Here is a 22,336-nt window from a genome sequence, read left to right on the forward strand (position 1 = left end):
CCTACAGTTAGCACAAACATGACATGAAAACATCAGACTAAAAAGGGGGCAAACAAAGTGTTAAATTACTGTGTTCTGACAATCAATAGGTAAAATAGCTGCTGCTACAGTGTTAAGGAAATCAATGGTTTTAAAAAATTGCCATGAGTGCTTAGTAGCCATTATACAAAAAGGGGCAGATTTCAATATACTTATTTATAGGAACCTTTCTTAACCCCTAGAACCATATACGTTATTCTCCACTGAAACCTTTGTCATGATACACAAAGACATATTTACTTACAACATGAACAAATCTTGTCAATTTAGTAATGTGCTATATATTTTTTATATTCCGAAGTTTCACACCAATAGTGCCAAACGGAGATATCATACTAAATGTTACACAGTCACCAGAGACAAATCATTTGATATAAAGGGTTAGATCTTTAAATGTATATGAAATCCAAACATTTTTTCTTTTGTGATTCAGAAAGAGCAGACCATTGTAAAAAATGTTTCCAATTTTTTTCTATTATCAAATTTGCTTTGTTCTCATGATATTCTGTGTTGAAGAGATACCTAGGTAGGCATCTGGAGCACTACATGGCAGGAAATAGTGCTGCCATATAGTGCTCCAGAAACGGACAGCTAAGTATACGTCCCTGCTTTTCAACAACAGATACCAAGAGAACAAAGAAAAATTGATAATAAAAGTAAATTAGAAAGTTGTTTAAAATTCCATGTTCTATCTGAATCATGAAAGAAAAATGTTGAGTTTTATGTCCCTTTAAGTAAAACCATTCCATAACTAATGTGAACAGGTACAAACAATAGCATTTGAATAACCTGTGTCAAATAGCTGCAGGCCAAATCCATGAAAAATATTGCTCCACGAAGGCTAACACAAACATGAGGTGCGTCTATTGTCTAAATGATGTTTTAATTACAGTGAATATCCCCAGTCACATGACTAATCAGTGGATATCTAGCCAATGAATGGGTTAAAGGGACAGTAAAGTAAAAAAAAATTTAAAAAAAATCAATGATTCAGATTAAACATACAATTTTAAACAATTTTCCATTTTTTCTAATATCTAATTTGCTTCATTCTCTTGATATCCTTTGTTGAAAAAAGTAGGATCAGGACCAGCAACGCACTACTGGGAGCTAGCTGCTGATTTGTGACCTTTTGTAATTGGCTCATCTGTTGTGTTCAGCTAGCTCCCTCCCAATAGTGTAATGCTGCTCCTTCAACAAAGGATAACAAGAGAATGTAGCAAATGTGATAATAAAAAGTAAAAAGGAAACTTGTTTAAATGGTTTGCTCTATCTGAATCCTGAAAGAAAAATGTGGGGTTATGTCCCTTTAAAATAAACCCTGATGGGATTATCATGTGGTGTTCTACTCAAAGGTTCTCCCTAGCAGGAAGCTAATAGAGTGACATTTACCAAACGTGGCATGGAACGAAATATCCTCAATATCTTGGCACAATGCTGGCAGCTGAGAATGCCCAAGCATTTCACTTGTCATTATGTAATACCAGATATTGCTGAAGGTAGTATAAAACAAAAGACTCTAGAGAGAACGTGCACAAGCAATTAAAAGACACTATCAACTACTGAAATAGGGAAGCTGGCTCAAATAAAAAGGACATAATGACATGATATACAGATGGATTACTGAAATATCCCAAAACATCTCCCTTAAAGGGACATTCAACAAAAAGATCAACTTTTTCATGCACAAATATACACGTTAAAAGAAAAATATAGTATATCATTTGAAAATCATGACACTTTATAGCAAATTGAGGCTGAAGTGTGCTGGGAAATAGTTAAAAATATACAAATAGTGGAAAAAAGAGAGTGACCGATAGTGCTATCTATAGTGATGTAAAATGTATTACATATAGAACATGTAGCAAATATACATAAAAACAGATAGAAGGGGTGCTCTTACAATGTGTATGTATAACGCACTAAACATATATAAATGACAATCGTTAATAAGACAATTGTTAATGAAACAAGATAAAGTGTACAAAATCAGCCGACGCGATTAGGATATGACATGTCATAGGAAAAAGTGTATAGTCCAAAAATAATGTATAATCCGGTGCCAAAAAACAGAGTGTGTCCAGTAGTGGGAAGATGCTTGTCAGAGTGCTTGGAGTCTATATATTTCTCAAAGATATCCGGCAGGTACCTAAAAAAGAAGCGAAGTAAGAAATGTGCTCACCATTGATAAGGAAACTCGGGCTGGTTAGTTAGGGGGTCGACGCGTTTCAGACTTTAATAAGGCCTTTTCAAGACAATACCAGCTAGTTATAGTGTCGAAGAATTTAAAGGTTACTTGAGCCTATCAAAAAAATAGCGCCAAAATTGACGCCAAGAATTTAGTAATACTGAACTTGTAATTTCCGGGGGAGGGCTTGACTACAAATAGAAGGAAACAAAGATGGTGTTCCCTTATATAAGCATTTCAAAGAGAAACATAATGGTGACACTAAGGCTTTGAAATATATGGGATTATGTAAAGTATACAAAAGATTGGAGAGGTGGAGATTTTAAGAAAAAGCTACTCCTTAAAGAACGTAGATGGATATTCGAATTAGACTGCATTTACCCAAAAGGATTAAATGCAGATTTCGAAGTAGTACACCTTCTGTAAATTACTCCAGAACAACATTTCCCTTATTATATACCACAGTTCTATCTCTATAATATATATTTTTTTAAATATTTTCTAGAAAGGCTTAAGTAACCTTTAAATTCTTTGACACTATAACTAGCTGGTATTGTCTTGAAAAAGGCGTTATTAAAGGCCGAAACGCGTCGACCCCCTAACTAACCAGCCCGAGTTTCCTTATCAATGGTGAGCATATTTCTTACTTAACTTAACTAGCCTTGCAGTTTTTGTGCACCTTGTGTATTTTTTCTTTTTAGGTACCTACCGGATATCTGAGAAATATATAGACTTTCAGCACTCTGACAAGCATCTTCCCACTACTGGACACAATCTGTTTTTTGGCACCAGATTATACTTATTTTTGAACTATACAATATTTTTGGACTATACATTTTTCCTATGACATGTCCTATCCTAATCGCATCAGCTGATGTTAGCGCACATTTTGTACACTTTATTTTGTTTCATTAATGATCGTCTTCTTAACGATTGTCATTTATATATGCTTAGTGCTTTATACATACACATTGTAAGAGCACCACTTCTATCTGTTTTTATGTATATTTGCTACGTTTGAAATGTAATAAATGTTACATCACTATATATAACAATATTTGTCACTCTTTTTTTTCCACTATCTGTATATTTTTAACTATTTCCCAGCACACTTCAGCCTCCTTCTGTGTGGCACTCCTATACTCACCCATTTCACTATTTTGAACGATCCTGTTAGGTGATCGTTTTCACATAGTGCGCTTGTGTGCCCTCTCTTTTGGCGCTGTTCACTATATTTTTTCACTTTATAGCAAATTGTATTAAAAACATTTTTGCATTATACTTGCATTTGTAAAAATGGCTCTAGCAAACATTAGTGCTACTTTAAAAATGGACATATAAAAGCCAAAATTAAACATTTATGATTTAGATGAAATTTTAAACAGTGTTTGAATTTACTTCTATTATCAAATTTACTTTGTTTTTGTTTTTATCTTTTATGGAAGAGCATGCATGTGTGTTGAGCACTGTTTGGCGGCAGAGTATAAAAATGTATATTGCAAGCTGCTGTCATATAGTGCTCATGTGCATGCCTCTGAGCCTACCTAGGTATGCTTTTCAACAAAAGGATACCAAGAGAATTTAGTAGATTTGATAATAGAAGTAAAGTGGAAAGTGGTTTCATGCTCTGCCTGACTCATGAAAATTTTATTTTTATTTTATTCTGGTAAATGTCATAACCTAAGTCCCAACCTGTATCACTGGCATTCGGAGCAGGCATGATCAGGAAATGCTAGTGCACAACATAACCTACTACTGTATGCTCCACAGTTCCCAAACACACAAAGTGCTATCAACAAAGCAGTGACTTTTGCCAGAAGCATTTTTTGCAAATGCAAGTACCATACTGTGAATCTCTACGCTGATGATACCCAGATCCACCTTTCCACCCTTGCACTCTGGAATTTCCTCCTGGATGGCCTCTCACCACCTAAGTATAAACATGTCCAAGACCGAACTACTTCTAATTCTCCCCTCTAACTCTACTCCAGTTTCTAATTTTTCCATCACTGTTGGCGGCACCACTAGTCCGCTGCCTTGGAGTCACGCTTGACTCAAATCTGTCCTTCATTTCCCACATCTAATTGCTCTCTTCATCCTGCCGCAACCACCTATATATCTCCAAAATTTGTCAGTTTCTAAGTGCTGAAACTACTAAACAGCTCATCCACTCCCTGGTAATTTCCCGAATTGACTACTGTAACAACTTACTAACTGGCATCCCTCTCTCCCGCCTCTCTCCCCTCCAATCCATCCTTAATGGATCTGCCAGACAAATCCACTTCTCTTGACACTCTGTTTCTGCTGCACCTCTCTGAGTCCCTTCACTGGCTCCCCATTCACAACAGAGTTAAATTCAAAATTCTCACCCTGACCTACAAAGCCCTCACCAATGCTGCCCCACCCTACCTGTCCTCACTTATCAACAAATACACTCCTGCCCGCCCCCTAAGATCCAATATTAACCTGCTTCTTGCGTCCTCTACCATCACCTCCTCTCATGCTAGACTACAGGACTTCTCTCGGGGGGCACCAACCCTCAGGAACCCACTTCCCCGTGCTGTCAGACTTGCCCCTAACCTCTCCTCCTTTAAACGTTCCCTAAAGACCTTTCTGTTCAGGGAAGCTTATCACCCGAATTATTAACATACTAACTTCACTTAACTAACAGCTGCCCTCTATCTCCTCACTAATATCATTCTCACCTTTGCAGTCCACCTCCTGTTTCCCATCCTACCCATTTAGATTATAAGTTCCCACGGGAATAGGGCCCTCAATTCCCCCTGTTTTTTCTGTAAAATGTTGTCGTATCGTTTCTCCATTGTACTGTTATCCTTGTACCCATGGGCAGCGCTGCAGAATCTGTTGGTGCTTTATAAATCAAGAATAATAATACTAATCTCAAACGGTACTAGAAAGTCTCCTTAAAAGGGACACTAAAGTACACTAGGAGTTAAAATTAAACTTTCATGATTCCCGATAGATTATGCCGTTTTATGAAACTTTCCTATTTACTTCCATTATCAAATTATGTGCAGTCTTTTTATATACGCACTTTCTAGGGCACCAGCTCCCACTGAGCATGTGCAAGAGTTCACTGTGTATAAGTATAGGAGTCTGTGATTGACTGATGGCTGTCACATGATACAAATTATGGAATTTGTCAGAAAAAAAAAATTGCATTTAAAAAAGTGCTAATAAATTGTCTTTTTATAATATACTTGTTGATTATGCAGTTATACTGTATTTAACAGCCTTTAAAGCACTAGAAACAAATGCTAAATCTGGTGAATGTTCACGGCTGATAGTAATCATTTAGTCTATTATAGCATTAAATGTGTCCATTTTTAAAATACTGCAAATATTTTTTAAATCATTGTTTAAATATTTTAACAAAATACTTGCTGCATACATTGATTTTAAAAACAAGAGTAAATATTTTGCTATCTTAAAAAAAGATTTTCAATTAATACAATTGTAAACACATTACTAAACATTTTTGCAGTGGGCTAGAATTTAAAAAAGGTTTTGATTTTTATAGTTTGTGACATTTTTATATTTTCTATATAAACATTAAACTTCTACATAAAATATTGTATACAAAAAATTGCATGAATAACATTTATAAACACATACCTCCATAATGCACAGGAATTTCAATTTTTGGGCCTATGACATAATGTCCCTCTTCCAGGCTGTGAGCTGTTATTGTCGTCCATTGCCGGCACGAATGAATAAGAAGATAATCATTCTCCCGCAGGCCTTCAATATTTTCCCCTGCAACATAATACACGTTTTCATGAAGTGATGTAACAATCAAATAGAGTGTTATACAACTAAAATATTCTTTAAAAAGAAAAGAAAAAATTCTAGGAGGAGATGAATCCAAACATGTATCTACTAACATACTCAATGAAATCAGATTCATAATTAATTAAAAATTAATTTTAGTATCATAGAACTATTAGAGGCAATACTTAATGAAATCATAACTTGATAATTTAGGACAACTGAAATCCAAATTTCCATTGAAAGAGGTTGTCCATATATTAAACATGCTTGTATTAGTACTTTTTATTTAACCCCTTTGCTACCAAAAACGTGCCCAAAACACTATTGAATTTTAAGGATTTTTGCCATCACTCCATTTAAATAGAAATAGAGCCTTGTGTTTTTTTTTATTATTTACCTGTCAAAACTATATATATTTTTAGGAGACATACCAAAATAGGCCTAGCTCAATACCTTGGTTTATTTCATGCCACTGTTTTGCCGCCAAATGCAATCATATTCAAAAAACAAAACAAACATAAAAAAAAAACTTCACTCTTTCACAAACTTTGTGTTTCTCACTGACATTATTTACATACTGCCTGCGCAGTTATAACAAAAAAGGCGTCTCTGGGGTTCCCCTTTATGTTCCGAAATAGCAGACATATTTTGAAGGCCACTAACTGCAGCTGCACACTGAAATTCCTGGCAGTGAAGGGGTTAATTTATATGGCAAGGGTTAAGGTATTCTAGTGTAAGCCCTCCCACCTCCCTAAACCCTCCCAAATAGCTCTCTTTCTCCCCACCACCCAAACTCCTCACTACAATCTTAGGTATTGGCTGACAGTCTGCCAGTATTAAGTTTTAGGGCTCCCCCATCTCCTCTCCCTGTGGTCGCTAATAAAGGGTCGCCTCCACCCCGATTCCCCATTTTTCTATAGAGCAGCAACCCTTCCCTCCCAAACATTTCCTGTGTAGGTTCCCTCCCACTCCTTCACTCTCTCTCCACTACTGTGCCGCCCACCCGCCTCCCTCCCGCACCTCTCACCAGCACTTAAGGAAATCGTTATAGACAGTGACACTGTACGTAACAATATGGCAATCTGCACTCATATGGTAACAGAGCAACAATTGTGCTCTGTTACCATATGAATAGAGATGCCTGCAGCTCAGGAACAGTAGGTCTCAGCTGTCACTTTACAGTCAAGACTACTGGAGTTTTCTGAAGCTGAGATGCATGCGGTACGATAGGCAATGTAGCAGATGACGTATATATACACGTCAGTTTAACTTAAGGGGTTAAATTGATACGCAAGTGCAAAAAAATAAAATGCTATAATGTGTTAGTTCTGCCAGCAATATTAAAATATGCGCTAAACACATAGTTAAAGAAAGCTCCAAAGCAGCAATGCATTACTGGTAGCTAGCTGAACACATTTGGAAAGCCAATGACAAGTTGCATATATGTGTAGCCACCAATCTCTAGCTAGTTTCCAGTATTGCATTGCTGATCCTGAGACTACCTAGGTATGCTTTTCAACATAGAATACCAAGAGGACGTTGTAAATTTAGTAATAAAAGAGTGAACTTAAAAGTCTCTTAAAATAAAAATGTATTGTCTGAATTATGCAAGTTTAATTTTGAATTTCATGTCCATTTAAACTTTCAGGAAGAGTGCACAATAAAAAAAAATATATATATAAATGTATGCTTACCTGATAAATGCATTTCTTTCATAGTGGTGATAAAGGGACACTGAACCCAAATATTTTCTTTCGTGATACAGATAGAGCGTGCAATTTTAAGCAACTTTCTAATTTACTACCATTATCAAATTTTCTTTGTTCTTTTGGTATCTTTATTTGAAAAGCAAGAATGTAAGTTTAGATGTTGGACAATTTTTGGTTACCAAGCTGTGTTGTTCTTGCTGATTGGTAGATAAATTCACCCACCAATAAAGAAGTGTTGTCCAGTGTCTGAACCAAAAACTGTCTGGCTCTTAGCTTAGATGCCTTCTTTTTCAAATAAAGCTAGCAAGAGAACGAGGAAAAATTGATAATAGGAGTAAATTAGAAAGTTGCATGCTCTATCTGAATCACGAAAGAAAAAATTTGGGCTCAGTGTCCCTTTAACAAAAATGCAAAAGCACTTAAAATCCCTACCACCTCATTGGTAATCTAGTATGAGGTAGAGCCAAACAAGGAGAAGAAGAAAAAAGAAGCAGGAAAAAAAAGCTGCACACCAGAAAAAAAAATATATAACTAAAATCTAGCAAAAAAATCGGCAGGTCTTGTGAGAAGTGGTGAGAGACCATGAGCCATTACTCCTGGGAAACGAATACCCATCTGTGGAGTCCATGAGTATGGGAAAAAATATATTTTTTTAATTATACATTTCCTTTGAATCAAAACCCTCTTTTAAAACCAAAAAAAATAACAAACAAACTAGAGGGTTGTCTAAAATCCTTAGTAACCTGGAAAAATATCTTCAAATCCCTAACATCCAAAATATGAAGAAGCCTCTCCTTAGAATATTTTGGGTTAGGACAAAAAGAAAGAACAACAAACGCATTTGTCTAAAGACACCACTTAAAGTGCCATAAAACAGGTTGAGATATGTGCATATCCTAAAAGGACTAATTAAGTAAAAACAGTATGCATTAAAAAAAAATAGTTTAAAAATTTTTGGGAAGTATTTTAAAATAATTTTCAAAAACAAGCCAAAATACTTAAAATAGCCATGCTGTCTGGACACTGTGCTCCACCCCTCTTATCAGGGTTTAGACACAGGCATTGTATTTCAACTGAGTTCAGAGCATCTAGGCATGCTCCAGCAGATAATCCCTATTCATTTGTAAATTTTACCAAAAACAACAATGGATATAGCTACAGCCATAAAAGGAATTCTGTGGGGGGAGTTAGAGCTGTACAATTCAGAAACTTAAAATAAAGGGTAAATGGCAAGGCACTGCAGTATAAATTTGCAGGTAAAGTAATTTGTGTACATATTATTATATTTTGTCTCTATCTCAACTTGTTTTATGTCCCTATAAGGCAAGAAATCGAATTAGCTTTTAAAAACGGCCTTATCCTTATGGATTGCTAAAAGAAACAAAACCTTATGAAGACAAAAGTTGAGTATTTAATATGTGCATAGGCCCAAAAAAAGCAACGAGCAAAATTCTTAGAACCAAATTAAGGTTCCAAAGAGGAGAAACTGTCTTGATCCTGACTAAAGCTGGAACAAAACTCTGAATGCCAGGAAGCTTAGCAATCTAATACATGATACTTTCTGCTTGATCCTGATTATCCCTCTTAGTAACAGAACAAGAGATTGAAAGATGCAAGTCAGGCAAAACAACCAAGGAGCTACTAGAGCAACCACAAACTCCACCTGAGGATAACTGAATCTCTCAAAATACCTGGGAAGCTTATTGTTCAACCAAGAAGCCATCAGGTCTATTCCTGGAAGACCAGTTGAACCACAATGCGATTGAAAACTTCCAAATAAAAAGAGATCACTCCTCCGGATGAAGAGACTAGTGACAAAGTCTGCTTCCCAAAATACTCACTCCTGGAATATGAACTGCAGAAATTTAACAAAGATTAGTCTCTGAACAGAACAGTATTCAGGACACCTTCCTTATCGCCAGGGAACTGTGATTTCCTACTTGATTATAGAAGTAAGCCATCACTATAGCATTGTTTGATTGGAAATACAGATATGTTTTCTCTTCAACAGAGGACAGCTCTGAAAAACCCAGAAAAATTATCAGAATATATATAGGTACCTACACCTCCCAAGGAGACCAAACAATCTGCACTCTTCAAGACTCCAAAACTGCACCAAGACCCAAATGACTTGTGTTTTCTAAGATCACACTCCAATTTGGACTAGTGCAGCACTTGATTATCCAACCATGCTCTTGAAGAAACATTAAGAGTCTATTAAAATGAGATACCGCTTAAAGGAGCCTGTGCCAAGATATTATCTAGGTAAGGAACCACCGAAATACCCTGAGCTCTTATTACAGACAATAGAGCTCTCAGAACTTTTGAAAAAATTCTGGGAACAGTAATCAGACCAAAGAACAACACATTGATAATAATCCCTGTGGATAAGAAAATTAAGATAAGCATCCATCAAATCTATTGTAGACATAAACTGCCTGTGGAGAACAAGATGCAGAATAGTACGAATTGTCTCCATCTTAAGAGAAGGAAGTCTTTAAATCCAAAACTGGCCTGTAAGTCCCATCCTTCTTAGGAACAATAAAGAGGTTGGAATAAAACCCCTGGCTTTGTTCCAATCTTGTAAATTGGACTATAATTTCAAATTTCTAAGACTTATTGAAAAAAGGATCTTGCCTTTACAGAATTCTTCAGAACATGAGACAGAAGAAACCTTCCACTGGGAGGCCTAGATTTGAAACCATTTCTGTATCCTTGAAAAACTATATTCAAAACCCATGAATCTTGAACAGATTTAAACCAAACCTAATAAAAGAGGTGTAATCAGCCCCCTACCAGAAGTTTGGGATCTTGGGCTGCATCCTCATTGTGATTAAGAAGAGGTGGTAGGTTTCTTAAACTGTTTAGACTTGATCCAATTTATATTTAGCTTCCAGGAATATCTGGAAGAGCCCTGTTTGACAGTTAAAGAGGAGGACTTTTGGCTCCTAGATTGATGAAAGGTCAGGGTAGAAGACCTGACCTTACCCTTCAACTTATTTTCCTGAGGGAAAAAGCTCATTTACCCGCAGTCACAGTAGAAATAATATCATATAGACCAGGCCTAAACAAAAAATGTCCCTGAAAAAGGAAGGAACAAGAGCCTAGAAACCATGTCTTATTAGAAATAAGCAACTTTAGCAGTGTCTGAACCCTCAACTTTCTGGCTGCTAACCGTAGCCTGAAACATGCAGCTTAACAGATTTAAATCTATTTAAATCAGATAAGCTAAATGAGGGATTATCAGAAACTGATTCTTTATGCATATTTAGAGGAGGCATAGCCGCCAACATTTAAGATACATAGAGAAAAAAAAATTAAAATCCTGGAGCAAAGGGGGCGTGTCCAAGCAGCGGCTCCGTGCAGTCGCATTTTCCTGAGCTCTGGGAGAGTGGGTTATAGGCCGCTAAATATCAACTCACAAGTACGGCATCAGCTAACCAACTGGTCATTACACAACTTACTACAACTAGCTACAGCTGTACATATGACCCCAGGGCTGGAAACGGACAATTGAGGCTTGTAATAGCGGCGATCTCACAAGCAACGTTCCCCCCCTTGGTGACCTACCAGGGGTGCTCATCCAGAACTGAAATCAAGATAAACACATCTTACATCCTACCATTTAGTTCCTTCACCAACTTTGCTCTTACCCATTTGTTTTTTCCCTCCTCATTACCTTTTTGGCAGAGCCTGCCTGTTATATACATCAAATCTCTGAAAAAGAAAATGGCGGCCGCCATACCAGACACGGAGAGCGACAATACCTTCACATTGCTAGACAGCACTCTGCTTAAAATCGAAGCAATATTCCAGAAACTTATAGACAAGGCTCCGTCAGAGCAGGATCTTCTATCCCTTATGCAGAGAGCTTCACCCTTCCTATCGGGGCAACCACCACCGGAGTGTGACTCACCTCTTGGGCCCAGGGGGTCTGAAGAACTCAGTGGACAATTGACAGAGGAATTTAATCGATCTGACCTCCTGGGCGAGATTACACTTAAGCCTACAAAGTGGCATGGAGAAAGCGAGCTTGTGGCGACCGCCAAAGACGAAACCCTCATGGAGAAACTTTTCTGTACACCACCGAACATTCCGGACTACAAATACTTTGCCCTCAACTCTAGTCGGATACCTGCAGAACATACGCTCCCGATCCGAGCCGCAGAGACTAACCAGGCTCATGACAACATTAAAGTGGAGCGGGGCTATACCTCCAACGCACAGTATTTATGGACTTCCCCCGACATAGCGAGATCACTGATTTCATTCTTTCTAAGAGGGTACAGGACTGAATTCGAACCCCCACATGTACTGCAGGTCCCCAGGGAGAAACGGATCATCTCTCCAGCGGTATTCGACACTTCATGGCATGGGAGGGCGTCAAATATGCCTATAAGTAAAATTCAATTTGCTAAAATCTTATACCCAACTTAAACAAGTCCTAGGGGTTATGCAGGTAAAGAGTCTAACTGTTATCCGTTAACAATTGAAAAGTAGAGGGGTTGCACAGCTCTATTTAGAATTTACCTGTACGTTATGTTTTCATTCTCCTTTGTTAACTAAATTCATAAGGTTTGTTATGTTTAGATGTAGATAGACTGACAGGCAGCCAAGCAGAGCCCCCACGCATTACTGATCTCAATATGTGACTCACACTTGTATTGCAATGCCGGAGATAGTGCTTTCATTAAGGGGATATTTCCTAACATATGTGTTATCCTAAATGTATATATTCCTATAAATAGTAATCATATGGCATTAGAGCGCATCAATTATCTTAGTTCAATCTCCTCCTATGCCGCAAGCGACCGAGGAGGTGGGGGAGAGATCCCTGTATGGAAGGTGTAGCCACTACTGTTATGAAGTAAGGATTTGTTATACTTTTCTAGTAGAGATCAGCTCTGGCTAATTTAACATCCGCAAATGAAACGGATGAGGGGGCAATAATTCACCACATCTCTGAAGGCAAAAATAAGCTCATATTGGTAAAGTTGAAGATGTGTCAGCAATTCATATCATCTAATTGAGTTCTGGTTGTCCACAACAGTTTTTGTTATGTTTGTTGTTTTTGTTTTAGATAACTGTAAGTTACCCCCAAAATTATCGTTTATGACTCTCCTTTCTTTTTTGTTATGAGATCCAAAAGTGGTCTCTTATATCGGGGTATAAAAGAGTGTTTGGTAAATATAGCCCACACGTCCAACCCACGAATACAAGCAATATTCTTAATTTACAGGAATGACTTTCCTCTATTTATAGTGTATAAATCAGCCCATCAGATAATTATGGTTTATGGGACGTGTGGAGACACAGCAAAGGAACATGATTGTACAACTCAATCAGTAATTTGTAATGACTGTTCATGTACCTACATTGCGCTTGTATTGATGTTTTCTTACCTGTTGTAAAACATAAATTTCTCTAATAAAGCTCTTTGAAAAAAGAAAAAAAAAAAGCCGCCTCCCACCAACGGACCGGTAATGCCGAACCGCTACACGAGCGGTGAGGTCGGTCCTCCAAGAGCACACAGCTCTGTCTTCTTCTTATCGGACATACCTACTTACACTGTAATGTACTATTGCTATATTGTAAATACCAGAGGTTGTGTTATATTGGTAACCCTTTCAGCGCAACTTATACGCTAATTAAACATTGCTAGTGCTTTATTTTTGTCATAAGGGAGACGTCCCTTTTTTATGTATTTTATTAAATTTTGTTAAAACTAAAAAAAAAAAAAAAAAAAAAATCCTGGAGCAAAATCTGAAGAACTCCCCTGTATAGACTAGAGATGGGAAGGCCTGAAAAGAAAAAATAAGGGAAAAAAACTTTTTCCCCGTTTTTCCCCAGAAAATTTAAAAAAGAAAATTAATATATAGTGTCGAATATAACACAAAGACCTTAAAGTGAATGTAAATGTTCACTAAATGAAAGCCCTGTTTTTAAAAATACTATTAAAAACAGGGGCACTTTCAAGCTTGGAACACCAGAGCAGCGATTCCTCCGACCCCAGGTCGTCTCTTCTGTTGTCAGAAATTACGAATCCGGCTTTCTCCAATCACGGCGTGGCCTTGGGCAATGTTTTCTCTGGGGGGGGGCAGCCGTTATTGGAAGAAGCCGGATTCGCCATTTCTGACGTAAGAAGAGAGGACCTGAGGGCGGGGGAATCACTGCTCCGGTGTTCCAAGCTTGAAAGGAATAAAAGGTACAGGGCTTTCATTTAGTGAAAATTTACATTCACTTTAATGAAAGGCATTCTGAGACTTTATGTAAAGTCTCAAATCATTGCAAGTTCTATCAGCTGAAGACAAGCAAATCCTGGAATACAATTCAAGTACACTGTACTTCTCAATGCCATTCTCAAATAAGAGAAATAAGCATTTCTGCCTCTAGGGGGGCACTGCAGGGGAAAGGCTTCAGTTTAGTTTGCTTGTGGGCTCCATCTTGTACCTCCAATAGTGCAGACATCGCAACCTGCAAAAACTCATTTCAGGGAGGGGGCTTCACGAGCTACTGCACCCCCCCCCCCGCCCAAAAAAAAAAACAAAACGAAAAAAGGACAAGACATTTTATTATATATCATGCATTTATAACATCACTTTAAACTCCCTTTAAAAAGCTTTTACTTCAAACAAAAATATTTACAGCAAGTTTAAATGCTGCTTTTTCATATAATGATATATTTTCTATAGGGTCACAAATAATAAAACTACACAGGCACTTGTCACCATTCGAACCCTCACTTCACTATAGACCTGAATGACCTCTGTCCTATAAAGAACATACAATTAATTGTTTTATGTAAGTTATACTCGTGCTCAGCTTCTAGTGACTGTAATTTTTTTCCTGCCTGCTTCTGTTATGCAGCCGATTTTCATATGATCGACTTTAATACAGTTTTTCTTGGTGTACTTAAGATAAGTTTCCCCCCATTTGGTTAACGTTTTGTAACCAATGCATTATCCTATTTTACACAGACACACAAAGTAACCTAGACACACTCACACAGGCATACAAAGAAACAGACACTCACACAGATATACAATACACACAGACATACAGCTAAAGGGAGGAAGAACGTATGAGAGAGATTTGGGAGGATACGTTGTAATGTGAAGTAAAGAGGGAGGAAGGGAATCTAGTTTGAAAATGAAGTAATATGTGTACAACAACATAGTCATAACAATAAAAAGCCATGACATGATCTGACATGTGTCCCAGGCCACTTACTTCAATCCTATGACGTCACTAACTAGCTGTACCGGGTGGTTACCACAGCAACACAGGAAGTGGACCAGTAAATGAAGCAGCCAATCACGAAAACGTAGATCGCACAGCCACACGCACAGTGAGAGTACTCTCAGCCTAGTAACAGAGAGCGTGCATAACGATTTGTTTGTGTTGTCAGATAATTATCACACAAAAAATCATTATGCACGCTCTGTTAGCTGAAGAAATTAATAAATATATTACCACTTGACTTGGGTTACAGGCTTACAGCTGCCTTCCGAGAGAGTTCAATTGATTTGCGGGCGTCAGGGAGGAGGTATTTGAATGCTGGAGACTCCCGGAGTTTCCGGGAGACTTGGGATGTCTGTATAGTGGGTGATTGTTGGTGTACAGTAGTTTATGTCCTCTCAGGCCTTAATTGACAGGTAAGAGGTTAAATTTGTCTGAAATGTATCTTTATAACCTTTATCTAAATGATTCCTATTAATGTTATCCCCATCACAGCATAATGTTTATCTATAGTATTGCCATTAAATTTTTTAAAGCTTTTTGTTCCTCCTCTCAGTAAAATGGTAGCCCCAACTTCTAGAGTTTGGAAACATTTTCACAGTGCAATTGCTGCTGAGAGCAAAGCTGCAATTTGCAAATACAGGTGGCCCTCGTTTTACAACGGTTCAATTTACACCGTTTCAGAATAACAACCTTTTTTTCCAGTCATGTGACTGCTATTAAAAAGCATTGAGAAGCAGTGCATTTATTAAAATAGCCATTAGGTGGAGCTGTCTGCTTGTGTTGCAGTTTAACCAGACCTGAGCTATCAAGCAGATTTCAAAGGAATAAGATCTTCCTCTCTCTAAATCAGTCCAGATTGGAATGCATAGAAAGAACTGTTTGCAGAAAAATGCAAGTGAAGTCTGTGTTGTGTGATTTTATTAGGTTTATAATGCTGTTTAGCAAATGTTTTTGTTCATTTAACTTAGTTTAATTATATATTCTGTGTTGTGTGATTATTTTATTAGGTTTATAATGCTGTTTAGTATTTAAAGTCTTAATTTCAAAGCTTTAAAAATAATGTATTAGGTGTTGCTTATGACAATTTTGAGAGGGGCCTGGAACCTATCTCCCTCACTTCCCATTGACTTACATTATAAACTGGGTTTCAATTTACAACGGTTTCGATTTACAACCATTCCTTCTGGAACCTAACCCCGGCGTAAACTGAGAGCTACCTGTACTATTAGAAGAAATTTTGTTTTCCAAATGCTACAAGGATGACAAAAACATCCTTGTATGCCCTAAAGACATTAAAAATACTTTATGGAATTAATTGATGAGGGCCATAATGGAAGTGCAGGTAGCTTTTCCCTCCAAGGTTCTCTTTCTGCTGCTTCTGTATCATCACAAAGTGCTAGCAGCATCTTTAAAGGGACATTATACACTAGATTTTTCTTTGCATAAATGTTTTGTAGATGATCCATTTATATAGCCCATACAGTTTTAAAAAAATAAAATAAAAAAAAAAAATAAATATAGTTTTGCTTATTTTTTTAAATAACATTGCTCTTATTTTCAGACTCCTAACCAAGCCCCAAAGTTTTAGAAGAATACTGATGTATACCTACTCCAGCTTGCTCCTGTTTGTGTAAAGGGTCTTTTCATATGCAAAGGAAGGGGGAGGGGGAGTGTCTGCTTTTTTCCACTTGCAGTGGGCTTTCCAGCTACCTTTTCAACAGAGCTAAACTGAGAGCTTCTAAGTAAGTTTTTAAACTGTTTTATACTGGATTTTTAAATCAGTATCTGTGCATATTATTCTTTATAGTAGTGTCTATTACATGCAGTTATATGAAAATTGGTGAATACCAGTGATGTGCAGTCACTAGAGGCAGGTGAGGCAGCGCTTCACCTCTCATATGGGCAAAAATATATTTTTTTTATTGGCTTTAAAAAAAATTAAAAAAAATTGCTATTTTTTTCCCCCAGCATTTTTTTTTCACAGCTACATGTTGTGCAATGGAGAGGCACAAGCAGGTCTGCCCACCATTACACAACATGCTGCGCCACCTACTGGATGAAAGTGGTTAAGATCATTGCATGGCCCATAACTGCTTATTTGAGGCAGTCCTATTTGGGCTGAACCAATCCAGTGAGAGGCATTAGTAAGTTGAACTGAGGGTTGGGGCTGGATGTTAAATCATATAAAACAAAACAAAAACAGAAAAAAACTTTCATTTATTTTGTTGCTGTCCTGTGAAGCTGCCAGCTTTGCTAAAGTGAAAAAGAGAGTTCTTTACTACCCCTCTAAGTGCAGTGGAATGTTCCACTGTTACTTCCTTACAGAGCAGCCAGAAAGAGATGCAGACGTGCAGTGTTTTAGCCACATTGCCACATTTTATTAAAGTAAGTTCTGAAACCTTAGATTTTGCTGAAAGGGATTCTGTTAGTGAAAATGATAATTTAATGAATGTGGTTTAGTGTTTTTTGTTTTTTTTACTCTTTTACAGCAGTTTAAGGATCGTTTTTGTATTTTGTTTACTCAAAATTTACACTAGCAGCTTGCCTCTGTACTGCACAATAATTTATAGTCTCACTTTATGAACTCTCTGTAGATCTGCTGTTTTATTACTTAAAAATGCAGTGGTCCCTCTCCCCCCCCCCCCCTTGTGTGTGTGTGTCTCTCTCTCTCTCTATCTATCCATCTCTCTCCGTATGTGTCGTTCTCCCCCATGGTCTCTTTCTCTCTCTGTCTCTCTTCCTCCCTCCTCTGACTCTCTCATCCCTTATGTGTCTCTCTAACCGTCTGTGTGTGATTGTGTCTCTCTCTCTTTCTCTAACCCTCTGTGTGTGATTGTGTCTCTTTCTCTAACCCTCTGTGTGTGATTGTGTCTCTCTCTCTTTCTCTCTCTCTCTAACCCTCTGTGTGTGATTGTGTCTCTCTCTTTCTAACCCTCTGTGTGTGATTGTCTCTCTCTCTCTCTCTCTAACCCTCTGTGTGTGATTATCTCTCTCTCTCTCTAACCCTCTGTGTGTGATTGTGTCTCTCTCTCTCTCTCTCACCCTCTGTGTGTGATTGTGTCTCTCTCTCTCTCTCTCTCTCTAACCCTCTGTGTGTGATTGTCTCTCTCTCTCTCTCTAACCCTCTGTGCGTGATTGTGTCTCTCTCTCTCTCTGACCCTCTGTGTGTGATTGTGTCTCTCTCTCTCTCTCACCCTCTGTGTGTGATTGTGTCTCTCTTTCTCTCTCTCTCTCTAACCCTCTGTGTGTGATTGTCTCTCTCTCTCTCTCTCTCTCTCTCTCTAACCCTCTGTGTGTGATTATGTCTCTCTCTCTCTAACCCTCTGTGTGTAATTGTGTCTCTCTCTTTCTAACCCTCTGTGTGTGATTGTCTCTCTCTTTCTCTCTAACCCTCTGTGTGTGATTGTGTCTCTCTCTCTCTTTCTCTAACCCTCTGTGTGTGATTGTGTCTCTCTCTCTTTCTCTAACCCTCTGTGTGTGATTGTGTCTCTCTCTCTTTCTCTAACCCTCTGTGTGTGATTGTGTCTCTCTTTCTCTAACCCTCTGTGTGTGATTATCTCTCTCTCTTTCTCTCTCTCTCTAACCCTCTGTGTGTGATTGTGTCACTCTCTTTCTATCTCTCTCTCTAACCCTCTGTGTGTGATTGTGTGTCTCTCTCTCTCTTTCTCTAACCCTATATGTGTGATTGTGTCTCTCTCTTTCTCTCTCTAACCCTCTGTGTGTGATTGTGTCTCTCTCTCTTTCTCTAACCCTCTGTGTGTGATTGTCTCTTTCTCTCTCTCTAACCCTCTGTGTGTGATTGTGTCTCTCTCTCTTTCTCTCTCTCTCTCTCTAACCCTCTGTGTGATTGTGTCTCCCTCTTTCTCTAACCCTCTCTGTGTGAGTGTCTCTCTCTCTCTCTAACCCTCTGTGTGTGATTGTGTGTCTCTCTCTCTCTTTCTCTCTCTCTCTAACCCTCTGTGTATGATTGTGTCTCTCTCTCTCTCTCTCTCTTTCTCTCTCTCTTACCCTCTGTGTGTGATTGTGTCTCTCTCTCTCTTTCTCTCTCTCTCTCTAACCCTCTGTGTGTGATTGAGTCTCTCTCTCTCTTTCTCTCTCTAACCCTCTGTGTATGATTGTGTCTCTCTCTCTTTTTCTCTCTCTCTAACCCTCTGTGTGTGATTGTGTCTCTCTTTCTCTCTCTCTCTCTCTAACCCTCTGTGTGTGATTGTGTCTCTCTTTCTCTAACCCTCTGTATGTGATTGTGTCTCTCTCTCTTTCTCTCTCTCTAACTTTCTGTGTGTGATTGTGTCTCTCTCTATTTCTCTCTCTCTAACCCTCTGTGTGTGATTCTCTCTCTCTCTTTTTCTCTCTAACCCTCTGTGTGTGACTGTGTGTCTCTCTCTCTCTCTCTCTCTCTCTCTAACCCTCTGTGTGTGATTGTGTCTCTCTTTCTCTCTCTCTCTCTAACCCTCTGTGTGTGATTGTGTCTCTCTTTCTCTCTCTCTAACCCTCTGTGTGTGATTGTGTCTCTCTTTCTCTCTAACCCTCTGTGTCTCTCTCCCCCGTCTCTCTCTCCCTCTCCCCCAAGTGCTTTTCTGTGTTTCTGTCTACCTTTTATTTATTTAATTAATGAATTGGTAGTGCCATCTGATGGTGTGGCTTTATTTAAAGGGGTGGGGTCAAGCACCCCACCATCTTTAAATTTCACCAGCCGCCAATGGATCAAGACATTTTTATATTTACTGAATAATGAAATAATCTATAAGCATAATTTTCAGCATTAACGTAAAAAGTATGTTTAAAACATATATTTTAATGGGCATGGATTTCTAGATCTCATAATCAGAGCAAGCATTTTGTTATCTGGCAAGAGTTTCTGTTACAATCCTTTAGACTAAAATCAGATGTTTACTAAGTTGACCAGTTTTCCAAGGCACCATTTAAAGGGACATGAAACCCATATGTTTTCTTTCATGATTTAGAAAGAGCATGCAATTTTAAATAACTTTCCAATTTACATCTAATATCTAATTTTCTTCATTCTTTTGATATCCTTTGTTGAAAATAATATCTAAATATGCTCAGTAGCTGCTGATTGGTGGCTGCACATAGATACCTTATGTGATTGGCTCACCCATGTGCAGTGCTATTTCTTCAACAAAGGATATCTAAAGAATGAAGGTGTATCCTAGCCACTGCACGTCACTGGTGAATACTGCCCCTTTAAGTAAGGAAGTGTTGCAAAACCACTGGCCTCACAAAAATATACAATACCTTCATTTATAGATAAAATGATACTTGTTCAAGCTCTTAAAAGGGACAGGAAACCCCAACATTTTCTTTCATGATTTGGAAAGATCATACAATTTTAAATTACTTTCCAATTTACTTATATTATCAAAATTGCTTCAGTCCCCAGAGGCAGAGCTTTTTTTCACTTTCTGCAATAACATTTTCTGCAGATTCTTTTGAAATGAAATTTTATTTTAAATTAGGAATTTAAACTACAACCCCAGCTAAATTGCAATGTGTTGATTGACTGGATAATAAGGCAAATTGTTTTATAATATATTGCATTGCAAATTTGCTGCAGAGAAAAAAATAATTGTGTTTTTAAAATGTCTCTTAAAGGGACAGTCAACACCAAAATTTTTGTTGTTTTAAAAGATAGATAATCCCTTAATTACCCATTCCCCAATTTAGCATAACCAACACAGTTATAATACACTTTTTACCTCTGTAATTACCTTGTATCTAAGCCTCTGCAGACTGCCCTCTTATTTCAGTTCTTTTGACAGACTTGCATTTTAGCCAATCAGTGCTCTCTCCTCGGTAAATTCACGTGCATGAGCTCAATGTTATCTATATGAAACACATGAACTAACGCCCTCTTGTGGTGAAAAACTGTCAAAATGCATTTAGATTAGAGGCGGTCTTCAAGGTCTAAGAAATTAGCATATGAACCTCCTAGGTTTAGCTTTCAACTAAGAATACCAAGAGAAGAAAGCAAAATTGGTGATAAAAGTAAATTGGAAAGCCGTTTAAAATTACATACCCTATTTGAATCATTTAATTTTTTTTGGACTTGACTGTCCCCTTTAATAAATTTGTTTCCTTTGCTTTAACATAATCAGAAGGTTAAACGTAGTAAAAAAAAAAAAAAAAAAAAAGGTGCTCACAATAACATCTTACATTCAGTTGTCGCAAATTTGCAAACTGTGCAAGGCCAGGAGGCGGGGTTAAATTATATATATATGTACAAACAGTCAAAGTAACAGCGCACAATGGGACCCCACAATAGTAAAGGTTAACAGTACCTGTCAGCACTTCAGGTAGCGGCACACTGAAGAGAGAGGGAGTGACTGATTGAAGGAGACCTGCAGCTGTGAACGCTCAGAGCCTGGTCAATATGAAACAGAAATCCAAGGGAAGCAGAGCGCAAGAAAGCGCAAACGGACTCCTTATGTAGTAAAAAATATCAACTTTATTCCAATGATCCACGGAGTAAAAACATGACAGCTACCAAGGCTGTATTAATCTCAATTGATAAAAACTGTACGCATTGCGTGAGGTCCTGATCGCCAGACACTGTGATTGTTTTTTCAATTGAGCTTAATACAGCCTTGGTAACTGTCATGTTTTTACTCCGTGGATCATTGGAATAAAGTTGATATTTTTTGCTACATAAGGAGTTCGTTTGCGCTTTCTTGCGCTCTGCTTCACTTGGATTTATATATATATATATATATATATATATATATATATATATATATGCGCCCCTGTACGCCTCAGCTCGCCTGTGGCGGGGCGAAATTACCCGCAGGTAATCAACATTGCACACGAGTGCAATTTTGCGCTTGCATGCAATCCCGCGCGTGATTGGCTGTGCGCGGGCAGGAGCTGTCAATCTCCTCGGTCGGACTCGACCGAGGAGATTGAATTTCGCCACCTTAGAGATGGCGAAGAGCTTAGGGAAGCAGCGGTCTGATGACCGCTGTTTGATAAATCCCGGCGAGCAAGTTCTTGTGAGAACTTGCAGCCGTAGGGGCTTGATAAATCGAGTCCTTAAGTGTACCTACTAATGCCATCATAAATAAACTACATACTTATCTAATAAGCAGCAACACTACTGGATTTACCATCTACAGGAAAAAACTTCCTCCAGTAGTTAGCCAATCCAGTGCTGTATGTGTGACAGCAGACGATCTGATTATGTGGATTATAACGATGATCCAACAGGAAGAGGCTAGGGACCAGACCTTGCAGCTAGGGATGGGCGAATGTTTCTAAAAATTTGAAATTTAAAACGAATTTTGATACATTCGTTCGAATCGAATTTCGAATGTTTATATAACATTCTAACTTCGAATTTTCGTTTTCTAAT

General features: G+C 38.0%; 1 protein-coding gene across 1 annotated transcript in view; it reads right to left on the reverse strand.

The window, feature by feature from the left end:
• Positions 1-22,336, reverse strand: part of GAREM1 (GRB2 associated regulator of MAPK1 subtype 1) — a 470,758-nt gene that overhangs the window by 369,546 nt on the left and 78,876 nt on the right. The window contains exon 2 of the mRNA XM_053715004.1: positions 5,864-6,004. Coding sequence (XP_053570979.1) covers positions 5,864-6,004 — 141 coding nt within the window. The remainder of the gene's footprint in view (positions 1-5,863; positions 6,005-22,336) is intronic.

The sequence above is a fragment of the Bombina bombina genome, chromosome 5 (genome assembly GCF_027579735.1).
Source record: "Bombina bombina isolate aBomBom1 chromosome 5, aBomBom1.pri, whole genome shotgun sequence".
NCBI classification, from domain to species: Eukaryota; Metazoa; Chordata; class Amphibia; order Anura; family Bombinatoridae; genus Bombina; species Bombina bombina.